Source organism: Xyrauchen texanus, chromosome 35, assembly GCF_025860055.1.
Source record: "Xyrauchen texanus isolate HMW12.3.18 chromosome 35, RBS_HiC_50CHRs, whole genome shotgun sequence".
Classification (NCBI taxonomy): domain Eukaryota; kingdom Metazoa; phylum Chordata; class Actinopteri; order Cypriniformes; family Catostomidae; genus Xyrauchen; species Xyrauchen texanus.
Window position 1 is genome coordinate 32706696 of NC_068310.1, and position 22274 is coordinate 32728969.

The 22274-nt window shown below is 38.4% G+C and overlaps 1 protein-coding gene across 1 annotated transcript in view; it reads right to left on the reverse strand.

Moving 5' to 3' along the window:
- Positions 1–13798, reverse strand: part of LOC127628828 (arf-GAP with coiled-coil, ANK repeat and PH domain-containing protein 3-like) — a 92846-nt gene extending 79048 nt beyond the window's left edge. Inside the window, exon 1 of the mRNA XM_052105743.1 lies at positions 13668–13798. Within this exon, the coding sequence (XP_051961703.1) occupies positions 13668–13714 (47 nt within the window). The 5' untranslated portion in view covers positions 13715–13798. The remainder of the gene's footprint in view (positions 1–13667) is intronic.
- Positions 13799–22274: the final 8476 nt, after the last annotated feature.

The following is a 22274-nucleotide window of genomic DNA, read 5'->3' on the forward strand; positions in this document are numbered from 1 at the left end:
GCATTGAATGCAGGGCTTTGGTCGCAGTCATTAATCATGTTGTACTTCCTGTGGAGGCATCATCTCAGAGGGTTTACATCATCTATCAACAGGGGGCTTCATGGGAAACTATTTTCAGTCACAGTTTAATTCACTGTCGATTTTATTGTTCATGTTCAATCGTTTCACTGTGAGTGTTTCAGTGACAAATGCACAATGAACTTTAAGGATCGGTAATCTATAAGGTGGTGACAGATAGGGCTGGGCGATAGGACAATGGTATCTGATATCAACGATATCTTACAAAGATCCCGATGCCGATTGCGACAATAAATTGACAACAATGATCGACAATATCGTCTGGGAATTCGCTAAATATATTAAACAGTGGCCAGGGTGTGAAACTAGCACCTACCACCCATCAAATGCGACAAGGCTGAATCCAGTTCATGAGCTACCCCTCCAAATGTATTTCATGCGCTAGTAATTTTGCTCATCAGGGCTGCAACTAACGATTATTTTGATAATCGATTAATCTAACGATTATTAGAATGATTATTCGACTAATCGACTAATTCAATTAATCATTAGCTCTTAACCGACTATTCATCTTGTGCCTCGACCTAAAAGGTTGTATTAAACGTGCTTATTAACAATAAAGAGGACAACATTTTTTTATTCCTCTAAATGACATTCACTGAATTACAAGGGGGAAAAAATACTTAGTATTTTTTTTGTTTAATTTGTTAAAAAGAATTAACTGCAAAACAACCTATTGTTATCAAGTGTTTTTGTCTTGTTTTCCTTTTAAAATTATACAAAAATCCTAAAAACAAGATACATTTAATGGGGCCTGGGTAGCTCAAAGAATATTGACGCTGACTACCCCTGGAGTCACGAATTCGAATCCAGGGTGTGCTGAGTGACTCCAGCCAGGTCTCCTAAGCAACCAAATTGGCCCGGTTGCTAGGGCAGGGTAGAGTCACATGGAGTAACCTCCTCCTGGTCAAGATTAAATGTTCTCAATATAAATGGGGCATGTGATAAGTTGTTCGTGGATCGTGGAGAATAGCATGAGCCTCCACATGCAGTGAGTCTCCACGGTGCCATGCACAAAGAGCCATGTGATAAGATGCACGGATTGACTGTCTCAGAAGTGGATTTTGAATATAAGTGTATTCATTTTACTTGTTCATTCTTCAGCCAGTGGACTAAAGACAAAATATGGTTATATTCAACATTTATTCTCTATGGTAATATTGGCTTTATATCAACCATCAGCCACCCTGTTCTCTAGATATCAATATCTGCCATTGAGAAACCCAGACCCGTCCCCCATATAAGAAGACCATGGACAGCCATGTGTATATATCAAGGAGATAGATGTGGGTCTCCACATAGAGATTCATGGCCATTCCCTGAACTGTGTGGAGAATTCAAACCCTCCTTTTGTAGTCTGGATTGAGTGGGAGATTTACTCCTAACAGAAAGATATCTGAGAACTCACTTCAACTGAGATCAGATACCAGGCACACATTGCATAAATTCTGTTCTGTCTGAGAAAGATATTTTAAAAGGCTGAGGAATTTGGAACCAAAAGCAAAACAGACAAATTTTTTCAATGGTTCATTCTCTTAAAGCTATATTTCATCCAAAAATGAAAATTCAGTCAACATTTACACCCTCATGTTGTTCCAAACCACACAAAAGGAGATATTCAGACTGAACTCATAAACATTACATGACTGTGGCAAAATGTTTCTAAATTACGTGCTTCATTATCAGTTTGGCTGGAGTTTCCCCACTAAGATGTCCAGCGGGGGGCGCCAATAGTGAGGGCAATGGTGTCGCAGTCAGATGAGGTTTTATAAGGTGAATATTAAAATAAGATTTTAATGAGTAAGATGTACCTCTATAGCATAAAACTTTAACCCAAAATTAACCATTTGTGTCTTTAAACCAAATGAGAGGTAAACAAAACAGACATCCTTACCCTAACCCAACACCTAGCTTGAACCTAACTGAAAGTCTCCTAAAAGCAAAAGTAACTTTTTCTGAAGCAAATACATAATTTTGTGTCTCTTCTATGACACTTACTTCCCACGTGTCAGCCTGCGTGCTTGGCTGGGCTCGATCCTCGGGCTTCCGAGTCCAAAGTCCAACACTCTTTCGGGTGAGCTACCACAGATGCTAATCATGTTGATATAAGTGTGTACATTTAGGTGGGTCTGTAATATAACCGTTAAAATGTATAGTTTTTCAAATGATGCGTTCAAGTAGTTTTTCAATATCATAGCATAGCACTGAGTGGAAAAAAAGGGTTTATAAATACATAATCAGCCATTGTAGTCGTGTTTCGTGAGAAAGTGAACAAAAACGTTAAAAGTCCGAAATGACCAACAAAAGTGGCTTGTGTTGTGACTCAACAAAACAACCTATAACATTAGAGAAAGCAAACTGTGTCATAAGGCCATGATATTAGATTTCCTTTCACTTAAAGGAGCTATATGTAATATTTTTACTGTACTAAATCATAAAATGACCATAATATGTCATTAGAGAATTAGGAATCATGCCAAGTTGAAATACTGGCTTCTCCGATAACAATGCTACAGCCAGTATATTCTACTTTGAAGTTTCCATTCCAGGCCAGACTTTTTTGGCCTGTATGATCCTGCCCACTGCTTACTCAGATTTGAACAAGTTTGCAGGCAAACGACACTGCGTGCTGCAGCCATGGAAGCCAGCAAACGAACTGGATCAGAGTATAACAGATTCCACCTGACCTAAAAAGCCTCGCCATCCTTCTAAAAACCACCATGACCATAGGCGTAGTAAAACAATGATAAATATTGGAGATGCCTTTGGAAGATGGAGACAGCTTAAAGCCAAGAAATCTTTCGAAATGGATGCTGAGTTGGCTAATTTGTAGTCTGGGGCGGGGCAGACAACTTTCCAATATTTTGAATTTGAACTGCACAACCCATTTCCCACAGGTCTTTGTTCATGGTGTAGTCTCTCCCACAACTCTTTTTCATCTTGTAGGATGTTGCATAAAAGTAGATTTGCAAACTGTTTTAAATGCAAGGCCCAGAGTCTTGGCCTTTGTGTGGCGATGTATAAATGGTGAGTCTATTCAGCTTTTGTAGACAGGAAGGACTGCCAGGCTTCACACAGTGTAATGACAACAAAAGACTGTAATGACATCACCCCTGCCTCAAAAGCTAATTTAACAGGGTCTGTTTAACAGGAGGATTTAGAGTTCTCTGGCTGAGGGGACTTATTAGTGGTAGGGATTCCATAGATATATATTTAAGAAGGCCCCCGAGCCATATCTAGAAACCAGAAACTGTATCAAGATTTACGGCCTGTAAACAACCACTTAGCAGCCACCCATAATACCCTTGCAACCACCCAAAACACCAAAGCAAATGCAAAGCAATGCCCTAGCAAACACTCACAACACCATATCTTTATGCCGGCAAGATTTTGCATGGGCAAACACCACTCACGTTTTCTTCAGAAAATGTCAAATGTAGGTGATCTCATTAGTTATCTAACTTACAGTATATCTAGATATTTATGTTTCAAGATCTAGCCAACACTTCTGCACAGAAAAAAATAGTAAACATATGAGTTTGACAATTAATTGTTTTTGCCAATTAATAGGCACCGATAGTTTGCCGATACTTTTTCCCTACTCTGGAGGGATCCAGAGTACGACCGCGGCCTCTGGAGGTGAAATATAAACACTGACACATATACCATATTTTTATCTTCCCTTCAACGCATTTGATATTTTGATTAGATAATCAAATGTTCCAAATTGAAGCGAGCGCACTGAAAAAGCGACATGATATGACAGTGTGCACCGCCAGCACATACATTGCCTCCAACTTCATATCTTGTGAATAATAAAAAAAAACGAATTTGCCGATACATGTAAGCCTTTATCTGGTGAATATTTAGGCTATAAAAAGCGTAATTTGAGTACTGCTTATCAGGAAGGGCATTTATCTAAGCCATTTCTACGTCACCATTTATGGATCAAAAACGCATTTCATTACATCGCATTGAAAAATCGTTAATACGATTACTTTTTTTTTTTTTATTGTATTAATTTAATTTAGTTAAACATTTCATAATTTAATTTAATTATGAAATTGATATGCGTAAATCTTAAAATAGCCACTTTTTTTGAGTGTTGACTAATGCATGCTAATTAAGTGTTAATATATTCATTAATATACCCTTCCTCAATTGTAGTGTCCAAGCTGATTTTGATTGATGGTGTCCCTAGAGAAAAGGAATAAAGAAAATAAAATAAAAAAGGTCTTTATGTAATATAGGATTACTGGAATCGGTCGACCTCTAGTAAAAATATCGAAACATCCTTATAACAACATACATTTACTTAAAAACCAAAACTGTGTAAAATAATAAAACTTATTTTCAGAGAACATTTTGAATTTTGTTTATTTGTTCTTACCCCATGGAATAAATGTCTCATTTCACAATTTGCTTCTCAAGTAAATGTATATTGTTTTAAGATATTAAGATAAGTTGTTAATTTTTTATCTGGAATACAAGAAAAAAAAAATATTAAGAATTTTTTTTTTTTGCAGTGTATCTCTGGGTTTCTTGCTTAGATCTTGAGCCATAAATGCACAATCCTCTGCAGATTACACTTCCTCTGAAGTCTACTCCTCTTCTTGGGACTGGTTTCTTTTAAAGTGATTGGAATGCATCCTCCAACGGCTGTCCTGGATTGCTGGAAGTCCTAACTGTCAAAGATCCTCTGGCTCATCTCCTTTCTAAAGATGAAAGCTCTGGCCTCTCTTGAGCACCAATTCAGAGAGGAAGGAATGTGCCTGGCACACGAAGATCTTATTGCAACAGAAATCAAATTCGATTTTTACATTACAATTTTTGTGGTGCTTGACTGTGCAAAAGTTGGCATCGTCGATGATAGGGTGTTGTATTTGGTTAACGGTTTAAGACAGTTTTACGTTTAGAGCATTTGGATCAAGCAGAGGTGACTGGCTCTCAGCACACCTTGACATCCCGGGACCATGTGCCGGGGTAAAGTGGGCTAATCCATGATTAGCAGAAACGTTTGTTGTTTTCACATTGAGGCCGTCGGCCCATAGGGTAGAACAAATCACCAACACCCTTAACAAGATGAGAAGAACAACTCCATTAGTCTCAATGACATGCTCAGAGCGTCTTATTTAATAATGTAAAAATAGGGGACCTGGGTAGCTCAGCGAGAACTGACATTGACTACCACCCCCTGGAGTCAAAAGTTCGAATCTAGGGTGTGCTGAGTGACTCCAGCCAGGTCTCCTAAGCAACCAATTTGGCCCGGTTGCTAGGGAGAGTAGAGTTACATGGAGTAACCTCCTCCTGGTCACGATTAAAGTTTCTCGCTCTCAATGGGGCGTGTGGTAAGTTGTGCGTGGATCGTGGAGAGTAGCATGAGCCTCCACATTCGGAGTCTCCATGGTGTCACGCACAATGTGCAATGTGATAAGATGCGCGGATTGACGGTCTCAGAAGCGGACAACTGAGACATGTCCTCCCCTACCCGGATTGAAGTGCGTAACCGTACCACCACGAGGATCTACTAAGTAGTGGGAATTGGGCATTCCAAATTGGGAGAAAAGGGGATATAAATAATGGAAAAATCTTATATGTTGCTTCTCAATTAAATGTATCTTGTTTTAAGGATTTTTAGACCATTTTAAATGGAAAACAAGACAAAAACACTTGATAACAATAGTATTTTTTTTACAGTGAATTTCTTTACTGAATTAAACTTATAAAAAGTATTTTCCCCTTTAATGCATTAATTCAGAGTATTTTCCCCTTTAATTCAGAGTATGTCAATTAGAGGTATTTTTAAACGATGATTTTGTCCTCTTTATTGTTAATAAGCACGTTTAATACAAACTTTTAAGTCGGGACGCAATCAGAATAATCGTTTAAGAGCAAATGATTAATCATTGCAATAATCGTAGTCGAATAATCGTTCTAATAACCGTTAGAATAATCGATTAGCAAAATAATCGTTAGTTGCAGCCCTAGTTTCAAAAGTATATATAAACATTGTTATCATAATTTCAGTGTGATAAAATCGCTTACTAACCTTGTAGCAACTCTGTAATATAATGTAATGTAATAACAAAGCATAATGTAACTTAAAACTGAATAAAATTCATAATGAGTGCATAATGTAATAATTTTTTGGCATAATGTAATAGGTTATTTGAATGGAAATGTATTACATTATGAACTCACTGTAGCAGCTCATAATGTAATAACAGCACACAATGTATAAGCGAAACATAATGGTTATAATATAGCCTAATAATGTTCTCTCAACCGTGATAACGTTATGTGCGCAAAACTTATTTATTTGCTAAATTTTGGTTATTACATTAAGAGAAATGTATTAGGCTAAACTGTGAACTCAATTATTTTCATAAAAATGTAAAAAAAAATTGTGATTGTGACCTGTTCCATTTTGAGTCACTTTGACCCAGAAACACATTTTGAGCTTTATGCTCTAAATAAAAAAAAAGTAAATCTCAGCTTTCGGATGATATAATTATTACGTTTCTAATAACTGTCTAGATTTAATCATTTAAATAGTGACTGTCATAAAAACTTGTTTTTGAGGTAAAGGACCCAAAACTATTTTTTGACATTTGACATTTGTTTAAAACATTTATGCTAAGTAAGGTAAGTAAAAACATGACAGGTTAGGTGACATGCTGTGTGATCAATTGTTTTATTGACATCTTCCCACGGTTGAAACACAGATAGGGTGATTACACGAGAGACAATACATTAATGTAAGTTGTACTATATCTTTCAACATGCCCTGTGATGTTCATTCATGTTTTATTTCGTTTTATAACTTATATTATAGAGCAGAAGATTATCGTTTCAATCATGCACTGTACTGCCATTTGAGTCAGATACCGCAATCTGTCACACACCACATTAAAGAGTGTCAGAACAATATTGATTCTTATGATTATGTGATCAAATGTACATAGTTTGAAAGCTGTACAATACTACTAAAATAGGTGACCTTGTGGTTTACATTAGGCCCCTTCCACATAAATATTACGTTTTCATTTAAAAACTCAGTTTCAAGTTTCCTAACATCACCACTTTCAAAAGTATTTGCATTTGCGCAACTATACAGTAGAACGTTTTTGACAGTTTGAGATTCCATTGGAGGAAAAGGCAGTTCCATTATGGATGAGAGGTATAAACGTAGCAAAACCAATGCACTTTCAACGGACTAAAACATATTAATGTGGTCGTGGCCTTAAATCTATTAACCCTGATTGGTTTCATATTGTAGGCTTCTCACATGATGACTCGATGGCAAGAGAAGGCATCATACATGCCAGCTGTTGGTCTACAATCATCATGTCCCAATTGATCTCAAAGAAGCCAGTGTGATATAGGGGTTTCATGAACAATGAGAACATTCTGCTGATAAGATGGAAATGACACATGTGTGAATCATACACTGAACTTACGCCGCAGGTCACAGCAACGGGACGACGATGTGTTCCATTCCCACAATATCTGCTCCATTGAAATAAACAGCAGCCTCATTCATTACTACTTAACACAACTTTGTCAATAACACAAAGTCACAAGGACTGACATTTCTAAGGACTTTAAAGGAGAAAGTTCACTCAAGTTCACAAAAACAATTTAATTCGGTCATAATTTACTGATTTTCCTAATCTTGTTCCAAACCCATCTGGCTTTCTTTGTTGTGTGGAACATAAAAGGAAAGACTTTTAAGGATTAATTTGCAGCTTTTTTCCATAAAATGTAACATTGATTATGGATGTGAAGCTACAAAAGGACAAAAAAGAACTATAAAGAATCAAATAATTTTCGTAACATTTTTGTGATATTTCCGGTTGTTCGTCATTACTGGATAAGGATATTTAACATAATTTTAGAGGGCCTGCACTCAAATAGAGCAATTTCTAGCTGATTAAATATTTTAGAGCAGAGTATGGTGAGAAAAGCTTTATTCATTTCCATGACTTTTCCAGGCCTTATTTTAAAATTCCCTAAAATTTCCAGCCAGGATTTCCATGACCGTGGGAACCCAATAACTTCAAAAGGCACACAAGTCATATGGACTACTTTTCAGACGATATAGCTTTGCATGAAGAAAATACCAAACTTGGCAAGTTGCGTTCATTTACAAGATGTATGAACCAGTGGTGTTTGGTGTCATTGTCGAACATGGCGTGGTGCATCTTGATGTTGCAAGTCTCAATATGCACATACACGAAGCAAAGGGGTAGATTCCCTGATATTAAAACCTAAAACTGAACTACGGCCTAGTCAGACAGATTAAAGCAGATACTCCTTTTTGAAATGTACTGTACATCCACCAAAAGTTTTCTGCAAAGATCATCAAAAAATGTTTTATATAAGAATTATATAAAAGGTCTTATTTGATAATAGGTCTCTTTTTTTATGTAGTCTGGTAGACATGGTTTCAGTGGTCACAGACAAATATAGCCAGAGTTAGAGGTCATCATCATTTTGAGTTAGAAAAGGCCTGAAACAATCTCAATGAAACACAAAAATGACTAAAAGATGGACTTCTTTGAAAAGCCACAGTACAGTAAACTATTAGGCACTGCATTGCACAGTCAAGCTTAGTGGCCAAATAAAACCAGTTCAAATGTGCAACATATTTTTTAAAGCAGTTAAAAAGCTATCAAATGAAACTCGAATTCTGGAGATGTAATGACATTAGTAACTTCTGGCTATAGGCGGTGAAATGTATCAGACCAGTCACAGAGGGGGTTGAAAAGGAAGTGGACACAGCAGACTTGAGTCAAGAATGATGAATAATATTTGGTCAGGTGGTTACAATCTGCTACAAGTATCTGTTAGCGCTATAGCTGCAGTCTGGTGATCGCACACACAATAAAGATTACACAAAACTAGCAACAAAACTGATCACAAACTGATATATTTCTATAATACATATTTATATACTGTATATACATACTGTACATATATCACAATTGGCCACTCCGATATCAATATTGGAGTACAAATGAGATTTAACACAATATTAACTCTAAATTAACAAAATAAAAAATTTAAATATTTCTTATCCATTCACCAGCCTTTGGAAGATTTGGGATTGGGATTTGGGAAACAGAGGGAATCTACCACTTCTCTAAGTGAGTCAAACAGGCACGGTTAACCTCTAAATGCCCGAATATTATCCGACATAATCAGCCTGGCCAATATATCAGTCTATTACTACACAAACCAGTATGAAGACTACATTTGTACCATTTCAAATGAGTTAAAAATACCGTATTATAGTCTTTGTTACTGTGAGGTCAATGCGTAGATGCTACATTATGCAAAAACTGTCGCTTCGTGGTCTTAACCTTTCAAAGTACCATTCACAAAGTGACTAGACGTGTCTGCATCCAATGTGCAAGGTTTCTGAAGTTTGCCAGACACTGGCAGGCATAGAATTGCTCCAGATGATGGATAATGTGCATTGCAAAGTGTATGTAGAATGCTGTGTGAAGAGTAAGTGTGTATACTCAACCATGCAGAGATAATGCGCAGCATGCACCAACAAGTGAAGGAAGTAGATTGTATTAAATGTTTCAGATGGGGGGGGGGATCAAAAACAGGCCATTTTGTTTTGGTTCTTGACCAAGGAGCTTTTACTTCCATAAAAGTGCCATTAATGCTTGCTCCAAATGCTTCTTTGGACACTGCAAGTCCTTGTTTTTTTTTTTTTTCAAATTTAAACATTTTCAATTTTCAATGCTTACAAATTTGGGGAAATTTTAACAGAATTCTGTGGCATGGATTTAAATGTGGATAAATGTGTTAAATAGAGCAGACAGCACTTAAGCCTGGCAAAGTATTTTGGACATTTATGGACAAGTGTCTCAAATCATGCATTTTGTTGAAGACTATTGTGCAATTACCTTTCAGAACAATCTTAAAAACATAAAAAATATTTGATAAAAAAGGTGAAAATATCCTTATAATATCCTAGTGATTTATAGCAAAACAGCACGCTGTTAAACACAATGACTACATACGAGAACCATAGGCCTTTTTCCCTCCTTGAAATCCTATATTCACTGTGCATTATCATGTTGAGAATCAATTGGTTCATCCAAAAGCTGAAAAACATTGCTTTCACTGGCTTTAAATGGCGTTAGGGTGAAAATAAGGTGCATTTTGAACTGTTCTGAGACCAGTGCAGACAGACAGCACACTGAAGGTTAAGTCATTCACTAAATAGGGAGCAAGGAAGCAAAGGAGAATCCTATAGATTTTGTATGCAGCCAAGTGCATTACCTCCTAACAACCAGTCAAAAGTTCACTTTCAGGCTGCAGATGATGTGTGCACCACTGAACATGTTTGGCAGAAATTAGACAACAGTAATCAGTACTTAGATACAGAATTGCAATGATACGTTTTATTTTAACATGGTTGGCAGTGATTGGACGATGCTGGCCATTACTTTGAATCAGAATGAATTAAGCTCATTTCTGATTGGTAAATTGCTTCAGCACTGGCTATCATTTGTTGTTTTACAGTGCAAAGAGAGAACATTGAGATTTTGTTGCCAAAGTAGAAAAAACAAATTAACATAGAAGTTTTTTATTCCAAAGCAGCTTTACAGAAAATCAGCTGTAATGTCTGTAACGTCTCAAAAACACAAATTACCAACGCTCTTCCTGGAAACATAATAAGCCTTTAAAACAAATAAAATCAATGAATGTCTTCTGAAGGAAATCGATAGGTTGGTGTAAGAAACAAATAGATAATCGTTGTTTCTGGCCAGAGCTGGGAAGTTGTTTGTATGAACTACTCTCACGTGACGTTCTTTCCTCTGTTGTATACAAAGTGCGTGCTTCCGACTTCTCGAGTGAATGCGCCACAGCGCTTACGTTACGGCCGCTGTCTGAAAGTGATTTTGAAGTTTTAATTATTGATTTGTTTCTTACACCAACCTATTGATTTGCTTCAGAAGACATTCATTGATCAACTGGAGTCGTGTGAATTACTTTTATGCTACCTAAATATGCCTTTTGGACCATCAAATAGTCAGTAGCCTGATGGCACACATTTACTTACATTATAAGGACCTATAGAGCTTCAACATTTTCTAAAAATCTTCTGCTCATTTCTATTCCTTTACAGTCACATTTATTCCTTTAAGTATTGTTATTATATTACCATCCACAGTTTTCCTGAGCAACCACTGGGCGGCACCATGATGATTCTAATTGCCTGTTTTCTATTTCTGGTCTCGAGACGCCAAGTAAAAAACTGCCAAAACAAGCGATCCAGAGGACAACAACCATTTAAGTGTTACTTGGAGTAAAAATGAATTTCAGGCTCAACGTGTGCAGTTGTTGGCTAATAATTCATATCAACATATCTAGCCTCGGACCATCTCTTCATGTCATCTACACCCAGGTGAGGCACTGTCTATAAAAAAACGGTCATCTCGACTCTGTGAAGTCTCGGCATGTTTACCTTAAACATTACATTAACCGCTAAGAATTAATGCAAATGCGAGTGAAAACACTGAAGACAGTCGAACCGTGGAACACTTCCCCATTCAGGAAAAGGTGGATAGATTATTCTTATTATACATTTGTATTTTAGTATGGTGTTCCATGTGCATGCACATTAAAGAACCATTAACGGAACAGAAAGCCATTCAAATCATACAGTTCCCATATTAATAAAAAAAAAACTTAACCGGTTACAAATAAGAATCAATTCTCAGTTTCCAGCCCCACCAACAACCACCTAATAATACCCTAGCAACCACCCAGAACACCCTAGCACCGTGGATGTGACTTTTGCACAAGAAAGCACCACTCATATTTTCTTCAAAAAGTGTTATAACCACATTTTTGGAAACATTACAAAGTTTCTGGAATCTCTCAACAGACCGAAGAGACCTGACTCACACAGCCAGATGGCATGCATTAAGGTCCTGCTTGCAATTGTGGAAGTCTTTGATTTGGAACAGGGATTATATCTACCGCCTGCTCACACACACTCCCACTCTGACACATTTACTCTCACACATGCTCACGTGGAGAGTAATGGGATCTGGTGCTGGAGAGGGGATGTGGGTGTGTACACTAATGCTGGCTTATTTGTCTAGCCTCTGCTTCGCTGTGCTTACCAGTCCCAGCAAGATTCGGTGCATGGGACATTCAGAATTATTCAGATCCCATGTTCAATCATACCGTTCAAACCGCCATACCAATTCATCTTGGACTATATCGTCAAGACAGCCATTAGATGGAAAGGAATTTTCCCAGTAATTTGCAGTTACACATCTGCAACAAGCTACTATGGTTCAAACGATGCAGTTTTACCCAGTTTGTTTCATTGTGACTCATTATGACATTATGAGCCATTTATGCATTTGGCAAATGCTTTTATCCAAAGCGCACAGAAAAAAAGCTAGACGCAGCATAACGAATGTCACACAAAACAGGTGTCTTGACTGAGAAGTGTGCAGCCTTGTGCGGGGTCAGACTGGATATCGTGAGAGTCAAGACCTTTCCCAGTAGGCTTGCGGGCCACTATCAAGACAATGCACATTATGCAAATAAATCTCTTTTAAAATATTATTCTATTCTATTATTCTATAGAGGAAAGAGAAGGGGCCATTCACACCGTTTACGTTACAAAATACGTTTCTGTTTGCAAAAGCTCAGTTTGTTTGTGCACAACACAACCTTCCCTTGATGAAACACAAGGAATCAACTTTCGAGAAACGTTGTGCGTGAATCAGCCATGAGTGTCTGTGTCATCTCTGCCAAAATAATACCGAGACCCAAAGAGGAACATCACCATATTAGTGTACTGGATACGAGCCATGCTGAGTGAATCATGGAAAGCAATGACTGCTGGGCATTGGACAACTGGCCAAACATCTCTCACACTTACTGCTCAGTCAGTTGGTGTGAACTGCCTTCAACTGAATGAAGGGTACTACAGTAACAGATTCATTGTTATAGGTCATACTAGTGATAAAAACAGGATGACAGGATGAAAATTCAATGTTGCTCCTAATTTCTGCAAGAACTAAAGGACTGTCAATAGTTCATTCAGTAACCCCACCATAAGGGAAAGGCTTTAAGGCACTTGAAATATATACTGAAATTCTTGAGGACATACATATGATATTTGAAGCTTTTAAGGGTGTCTGGAGAATCTCCAGAGGGTTCCCTAAAATGTGCACCAAGAATCCTTTAATTTTAGAATGAAAACGAGACTCAAAAAATGCACCTTTAATGGAAAATATGCTTTGAAAAATTTAATAATACTACTGTCTTTAACGTGGCTTTGTGATCCGTCGTTAGGGACCACAGGTTGATCAAAGGCAGAATGATGCATTCACATTCATTCATGGAAATGAAAAGCGTAAAACGAATATTTGACAACTGAAGACATTGCATTGGGAATATACAATAGCTTTAATTCTTCAGTTATAGCGTTTTTTATAACAAATAAATTCACCCAAGTAAGTAATTGTCAAACCTCGAATGGTAAACGAAATAAAGCGTGGCGATGTTAAAACAAGGAAAAATCACACCGTTCAGCTCACCGAAATCGGGGCGAATCTTTGATGCAGTCTTCAAAATCCACCGTCATCCTGGACGATTGTTTTCTTTCAACGATTAAAATTGAAATTTCATCGCTGTCCAAGAGATCCAATAGACTGATGTTTCTCCACTCCTCAGGCAGAGAGTGAGTGTATTCGAGGAGCTTAAACATACGCTCCTAGTGCAGAGTTTAGGGATCATCGTCAGTTTCTAAACTCTGGATAAAACGTGTAAACTATTGGGTTGTGTTCGGAATGGAATACCTAACATAGCAGTTCTGATCACGGAATACAGGCTTTTTTTTGTAAGTATCGTACACTAAATACTGCCTACTTTTATTTTTTTAAACTTGTGTAAAAGCATGCTATGTTTGGGATTAAATTCTCTGCTGCCTAGTCCTACTGCTTACCATACCTGTCAATATTTGGATACCAAAATCTGTGGTGTTGGATGGCAGAGGCAGGCTAAATACATACAAATTGGTCCGTTTTAATTTAATGTGCTGAGTAATGTCATTTTTCACACCATGTCCGATATTAAGATCAGTGCGACACACTTTGCAAAAGGCGTGGGCATTGTCGATATGGCTTCGAGATATGAAATTAAATTCTTCCATCCAGCTGTTGTTAAATTTACATGTATATTTAGTTTTTTCACCAGAGCACAACCTGAGTCTTCTCCTCCAATCAGGGCTGGACTGGGATAATAAATCAGCCCGTGATTTTATGTAGCAACTGGGCCAAAAGTTGAGGATGGGGTTGGGGGGGGGGGGTGGGGGGGGGTTCGCTGTCCTTTTCTGCATATCGCGGCAGCATTTTGTGTCCGTTTTGCATAACCCAGCCTCATTTTAACTTATCGCGGGCCACTCAGTTCTCACAATGGCCAGTCCGCCTCTGATCGGCACCAATGTGCGTCAGCCCACCGGGAAAATGCGCAGTATGCCAGATTATCAGTCCAGCCCTGCCTCTCATCTACCAGTGATGCTTTATTCGACTTCCTTCGTCTACTACCTGCACAGATATCAGCAGCGCAACTGGGTTTTAGGTTGCCAGGTTAAGGTCACAAATAGGTTGAAATTTGTATGATGTGTTGATTGTGTGAGAAGAATGCATTTCATATAAGACCTGGCATCTGATCTGGACAACCTTGGAATAATATATTGATGTGATTATTTATATAACGAGGTTTGGGCCATACAAATTACAGGAGTTTCCCGGGAGAAATAACAAAACGGGAGGGGGTCGGGAGATGGGTGTGCAATACGGGAGACTCCCAGGAAAAACGGGAGCGTTGACAGATATGCTGCGTACTGTGCAGTGTACACTAAATGCTTCCTACCTTTATATAAAAGTATTGTGCAGTATACACTGAATACTGCCAGCTTTTATAGAAAATAGCATGGGGGGGCCTGGGTTGCTCAGCGAGTATTGATGCTGACTGTCACCCCTAGAGTCGTGAGTTCAAATTCAGGGTGTGCGGAGTGACTCCAGCCAGGTCTTTGGGCCGGTTGCTAGGGAGGGTAGCGTCACATGGGTAACCTCCTCGTGGTTCTCACTTTCAATGGGGCATGTGGTAATTTGTGCGTGGATTGCAGAGAATAGCATGAGTCTCCACATGCTATGAGTCTCCACGGTGTCATGCACAGTGAGCAACGGGACTGACAATCTCAGAAGCGGAGGCAACTGAGACTTGTCCTCTGCCACCCGGATTAAGGTGAGTAACCGTGCCACCATGAGGATCTAATAAGCAGTGGGAATTGGGCATTCCAAATTGATAGAGAAAAAAAAGAAAAGAAAATCTTATGCAAAATGGCAGGGCCGTTTCTCACTACTGTTGTCGCTCAGTGGCGCATTAACGCACAGGCCTACAAGGGCTGGAGCCTAGGGGTCCACAACTTGGGAGCCTAGGGGTCCTCTTTTGCTGCATCCACCACCACATTTCCTTCCATCGTTGTTTGTGAGAGGAGCGCGCGTAAACGCTTTCAGCAGTAGATGCGGTTGTAAACACGGAGATGGTGCGCCACTGTGAAAACCAACTGTGTAGCGCATCAGTTCAAACAGCCCCTCCTCCCCGGTCGACGACTGGCAGGGGAGCCCCACGTAACAGCGAGTGATGGGCCTAGAGGTCTCTTAATGCGTTTCTGGTGGCACTATAAGCGAGATCGCTATTATCGTCCAGGATGGGATGGGGGAGAGGTGATGCATTTTGCCCACCGACCAAAATAATGAGTCAAAAAATCACAGCTGATATTGCTTCTGAATCTTGTAGGCAATCATTATTGGAAATGGAAGCTAAGTCAAGCATATTGCATAATGTTTTACAGTATTTCATGCAGTGTTCGCTGCAGTACACTGTGCATTTTGGCAAATATAGCCTAGTTTTCCAGGTATTCCATTTATGCAGAAAACTGCATCCTCCACACACTATATACAGTATACTGTTAATACATAACTAGTAAGTTAGTAGCATCCTATTAGTCAATTCTTATCAGTTTATCTGTTTGCATGTGTGTGAGAGAAAGAGATCTAGTTGTTGTTGTTGTATGAATATACTTAATATAGTCAATGCATTTGTGTGGAGAAGATTCAATATTTTGAGATGATCCCTAAATCTATTTGGACTTAACACACCCCCTTATCAATTTTATTTGCATGAAAGAAGGAGAGGTTGAATGGTATAGCAGTGATTTGTAAAAGGTTGTGTGTGCTTTTAAATGTTATATAATTGTCTTTTTCTGTCCAATGGATGTTATGTGATTTCAGCATTAGAACATGTGAAGTCTATAAATCTGCTAAATCAAACTGTTCTGATCATGTAAGTCATCATGTGAATGCAATAATGTTTCCATAAAAATTAGTGACTTGCACTGAAGAATGTTTGGGTTTGATGGTTTTTTAGCTGGAATGTGAAGCTCCACAGGAACATTCAGACTATGAATTATCTCCTTTCCGCTCTTTCAGGAAATCTTACTGTAGCATGGAAGACATCCTTAAGCAGATGTTTTAACTTTGATGACAGCTTAAGGCCTGAGAAGTTTTCTGTTTCTCATCTTGTTATAGAACTTTAATAGTTCATCCCAGGTCTTGAACATGGCACCAGTTCACTTGAAATCCCTGGAAAACAAAAGATCTGCTTTAGCAGCAGCACATTTACCCAGAACATATAAAGTCAATATAAAATGGCATTTGCAACCCATTTTACTTCTATAATATGATATTTTTCTGAGTGAAACAAGATATTTATTGAGGAAATGTAGGCCAGGACTTGTTGTTCTTCTGGAGACCCTGTGGTGACTTGCGTTATCCTATAGTTTTTATTGATTGTGGCATGTCTGCTTTTTGAATTCGACTGCTTTCAGGCTTAGGTTTGTGGTTGATGGATTTCTGAGAAACGTACTAAATGGAATTACAATAATCTATATGATTGAGCCTTTGATCGCAAAAGTGATTGACACAAGTCATAATTTTTCATAGTCATAAAAAAAATTCTGATTGTTTAAAACCTTTTTCTCTATATCTGAGCATTATTGAGACAAACCTTTCTGTCACATGACAGATCACAGTTTAAGACACCTGATTTCAGTATAACTCAATTTTGACATAAAGTCATTACCACAGGTTACTTACAGGCTCACACAATGCTTATAACAGCACATAACAGACTGACTGGGCGGTACCATTTGTGTCAGATTGCTGAATATGAGTCACAGATGTGACTGGATATTCCCCAGATGATACAGATATCATAAAGGGAGCCATTGATAAATGTATACAGTATGTGAGAATAGACAGAAATAAATATTTGTCTCCACTGAGTTATAACCATTAGCCAGCCATATTTCAACACTTGAAACACTGAAAACCCTAATAAGTTGAATTAACTCAACTGATTGAGTAAACGTGTTCCATCAATTGAATTGAGTAATGGCATCTCCAAATTTGTGTAATTAAGTTCACTTAACTTGGTGTTCATAAAGAACCAGATGCTAGTAGACTTAACTCGGTTTTGCTATTTAAACATTGTTGTTTGTACTTAATAATTTGAGTTCAAATTTAGATCATGCAATAAAATATCTCACATAAAGAAGATTATAACCAATTACGTTATAAGTGGTCAATCATTATAAGCGATCAATCGTTAAATACAATTAATTATCCACTGAAATGCATATATACCTGTTTTTCAGTTGCACGTGCAAAAGATAAAGTGATGAGGGCAGTGGTGGCTCAGTGGTTGAGGCTCAGGGTTACTGACCAGAAGGTCGGGGGTTCAAGCCCCAGCACCACCAAGATGCCACTGTTGGGCCCTTGAGCAAGGCCCTTAACTCCAGGTTGCTCTGGGGGGATTGTCCCTGTAATAAGTGCACTGTAAGTTGCTTTGGATAAAAGCGTCTGCCAAATGCATAAATGTAAATGTAAAGTGAAATAGAGTTAACAGGGTCCTGATCACCAGAAGTCCAGACAGCACACAGATCACCCTGATGGTGGCATCACACGAAACTATTTGCTACAAAACAACAGAAATAATACTAAAAAAGAGCTAAAACCTCTATGAATTCTTAATAACAACTATTTAAATGCCCTCATACATTCCCTTTGACATAGGAAACATAATTCAATAATTAAAGTGCAAGAGATTATGGGTATTCCCCATTGCCTCAAATGTGTACTTAATTGTTTGAGTTATTAACACTTAATATCTTAAGTCTATAGATTTTTAAGATAAATCAGTTCAAGGAATAATAAATATTTCAGTCCCCAAAACTTGACATTCCAATGAATGTTTAATTGAGACAACTTGATTCAGCTGTTAGGGTGGTTGGACTGGACACGCATAATGGATGAGTCGTGAAAATAAACAACTTCTTGAAACAGATAAAAAACTGTCCATCACATACAAAAACAGAATTTATAAAACAGATCATTTTTCATTATGTGATTTATTGTGTTTGTTTCCATTTTTTTCTCTCCAAAGCTGGCAAGATAATCTACAATACCACAACATTTCCTCCTCTCACTTCACAGTATTGAATGAGATTTGTGTTGTACATTGTGTTGTACATTGTAGATTTTCTCACAAAGAAACATGATACTTCAAGGGATTTGCATTCTGGCAGGCTTTGGTAAGTGCTGCAGCAAAGATGCAAACATCTGTGATGATTTCCGGTCAAAACAGTGTTCACTTTCACATGAAACTCCAGTTTCAGCTCACAGAATTGTTGAGAATTTTACTCATTTAAAATCACAGGTCTCAGTAAAACGAATGGTAATGACCCCATACTTGGGTGTTTCTTCAACTTCGGGCCCTTTTAGCACTGTGGACCTCTAGAAAGCAAAGTCTCATAAAAAAAGTCACGCTCTCACTAGTTTATTTATTTTGACCAACATGCTTAACACGTTAACTCGGCATGTTGTTCCCGCAAGTTCCAGTAAACTAGGATTGGCGACATTACACAGACTCTAATGACAAACACAATCTCCCATCAGAAATCTTTGCATCGGCTCAAACATGTTAATCTTCCCTCGTGGTGTGACCAAATGTGTATTGCGTCAGCAGCGTCGGTGACCTGGGTTTGTATATGTAAGTAATCTTGTTTGCATTATCAATAACGAACGTGAATCTGAGGTTGAATTTTTTTTTTTTTTTTTTTTTATTTATTATTAAAGGGACAGTGCATATTAATTAACATTGCTGCCAATATGCCAGAATTAGCCAGAAGGCTATTTTTCGTCTGCAGTCCCAAGACAGATGTTAAAAGTCACCCTAAAAAAGACTAAAATTACATATATATAAAATTAAAAAAAATTATAAAAAAAATAAAAAATAAGTTGTACAATGCAAAGTAAATACGGAAGAGGATTAGGGCCAAGCAATAATAAAAAAAAATAAAGCCATCTCGAGATTAAAGTCATTATAATGCGAGATTAAACTCGTTAAATTTCGAGAAAAAAGTCGAAATACAATCTTGAGAATAAACTCATTAAATATCGAGATTAAAGTCATTATAATGTGAGATTAAACTCGTTAAATTTCGAGAAAAAAGTCGAAATACAATCTTGAGAATAAACTCATTAAATATCGAGATTAAAGTCATTATAATGCGAGATTAAACTCGTTAAATTTCGAGAAAAAAGTCGAAATACAATCTTGAGAATAAACTCATTAAATATCGAGAATAAAGTCGTTGTGTTTCGAGAAAAAACTCGTTAAGTTTAATCTCGCATTATCTGGCTCAACACTAAAGTTTTTGTGGGACTTTGTGAAAAACATTGCTACTGTTTTTGATGTATTCAGCTGCATTTTACCCCCTAACATTACATTTGTACTCCACTAATGGTTAGGTTTAGAGTGTGGTTGGGGGAGGGGGAGGGGGGGTACAGTTAATATAATATGCATTTCTCTTCACTGTATTACACAGCTTGCTTTACAACTCACTTTTGGTGCCACCCTCTGGACATTTAATTTCATTCATATGTGCCTACACGCTCAACAACACTTATCGCTTTGGTCACTGGGGGCAGTGTTTCGCATTTCGGTCAGCATAGAACAACCTTAGGCAAAGAAAAGTCAACCTACTCTTTTCGGGCTGTAGCCTTTAGTCTTCTTGTTAGCGCAGCCGCCTCCCATGCCGGAGACGACGGTTTGAGTCCCGTACGGAGTGGGTAAAACAGGAGTGTCATAATGGTGCGTTGGCCTGGATAGGAGTGAGGTTTAGGGGGGTGAGTGTAACAGGAGCCAGCTGATAGATAGCTGTGCAATGTGTATAAACCTCACTCTCCTGACCTCAAGAGGTGCACTAGCGACTGACGCTAGAGGCCGTAGCCTTTAGCCTCCTTGTTAGTGTACCCGCCTCCCATGCCAGAGATGCCGATTCGAGTCCCGTACGGAGTGAATAGAACAGGAGTGTCACATTGGTGCCATGACCCCGGAATAGAGTGAGGTTTAGGGGGGTGGTGTAATTGTGGCCAGCTGATAGATTGCTGTGCAATGTGTATAAACCTCACTCTCCTGACCTCAAGAGGTGCACTAGTGACTGACGCAAGAGGCTGTAGCCTTTAGCCTCCTTGTTAGCGCACCCACCTCCCAAGCCAAAGACGCCGGTTCAAGTCCAGTATGGAGTGGGTAGAACAGGAGCATTACATATGCACATGCATCACAGGAGATCTGTGTCATTTTTTCATAATTTTTGAAAATTCCCACCACTGTGTGTTTTACGAACACTGAGAGCGCCTCCCCCTCCAGTCATCGGAGATCTGATTCACCGGAGTATTGACCGCTAAGACTACATTTCCCATAAGCCCGCATACCTAGGTCTGATTACTCCACAGCTGTTCCCTGTTTCCCACGCTCTATTTAAACTGTTCGGTTTACTCACTCTTTGCGAAGTCTTGTTTGCTCCGGCGACTCTACCAAGCAAGTTTATCTCTGGTTTACCTTCTAGTCATTCTGTGTACCGTTCCTGCCTGTTGTTTAGACCCTGATAGTTTGCTGCCTGCCCTGTTTATCTCTTGCCTGTCCAGTTCTGCGATTGTTTGCTGCCTGCCCTGATCTCTGCCTGTTCTAGTTACTCTTCTGCCTGCCTTTACATTCTCTGTTTGCCTGCCATTGACCCTGCCTGTACGACTTGTGTGCTGTCTTTAATAAATACCGCAGATGGATCCCAACTTGCCTGAGACTTCATTACAGTGTGGTTTCCAGCACATTTCAAATTGTGTATTTTGTTTAACAGAATTCAGTGGTGGAAATTATGATAATGGAAATTACATTTTTAACGTATTTGGAAGAAAATGGCCAACTCCTTTATATTGCTAAGGCTTATCTTATAGCTAACACTTTATGTATCATAAATTTACACACACACAAAAAAAAAAATACTGGGACATTAACAACAATGGAGTAAAGATTTTCCAAGCAGTTTTTAAGTGTGTTAAAGGTAAATGTATAGATACATATTATGAATTGCACAATTCTGGACTACCGGCACAAAAGCAGGATCGTGCACTAAATAATGTTTCCTCTTTAACGAGCAATATAGTGCAATATAGTGCTTTTTTAAATTTGTTGAATGCAAGCTAAACCTGAAATGACCCATACATGCACTCCATACCCCTTTAATAGAGAAAATACATTCCTTCGTATTAAATGATTGGCCATTTAATATGAGCTGTACTTGTTCAAATGGAATTTTTATGGCAAGTACCAAATTAGAACATTTCAACAGCATTTTCTATGCGAAGCCAAAAATAGAGGGCATTATTAATTTACAGGAAATGGGACGGCCTGGGGGAGGGAGAGGCACGCAGATTTTACTCCAGGCCTTTATACAATGCTTTTGTTCAGTCCTGTCTCGCACTGGGAACGCCGTGCCTGTGAATTACGAATGATCTCATACCTTTCGCTTCCGTCTTTAACATGTCAGAACAACATGTGGCCTGTGGAGTGGAAGTGTAGAACTGGCCATGAAAGTCTGTTTGGGCTCGGGAAAGGGATAGTTCACCCACAAATTACAATTCTGCCATTATTTACTCACTGCCATGTTGGTATAAACCCGTATGACAACCATCCACCACATCATGGCATTGTGGCCGTGAGTTTTGCAAGTATTATTC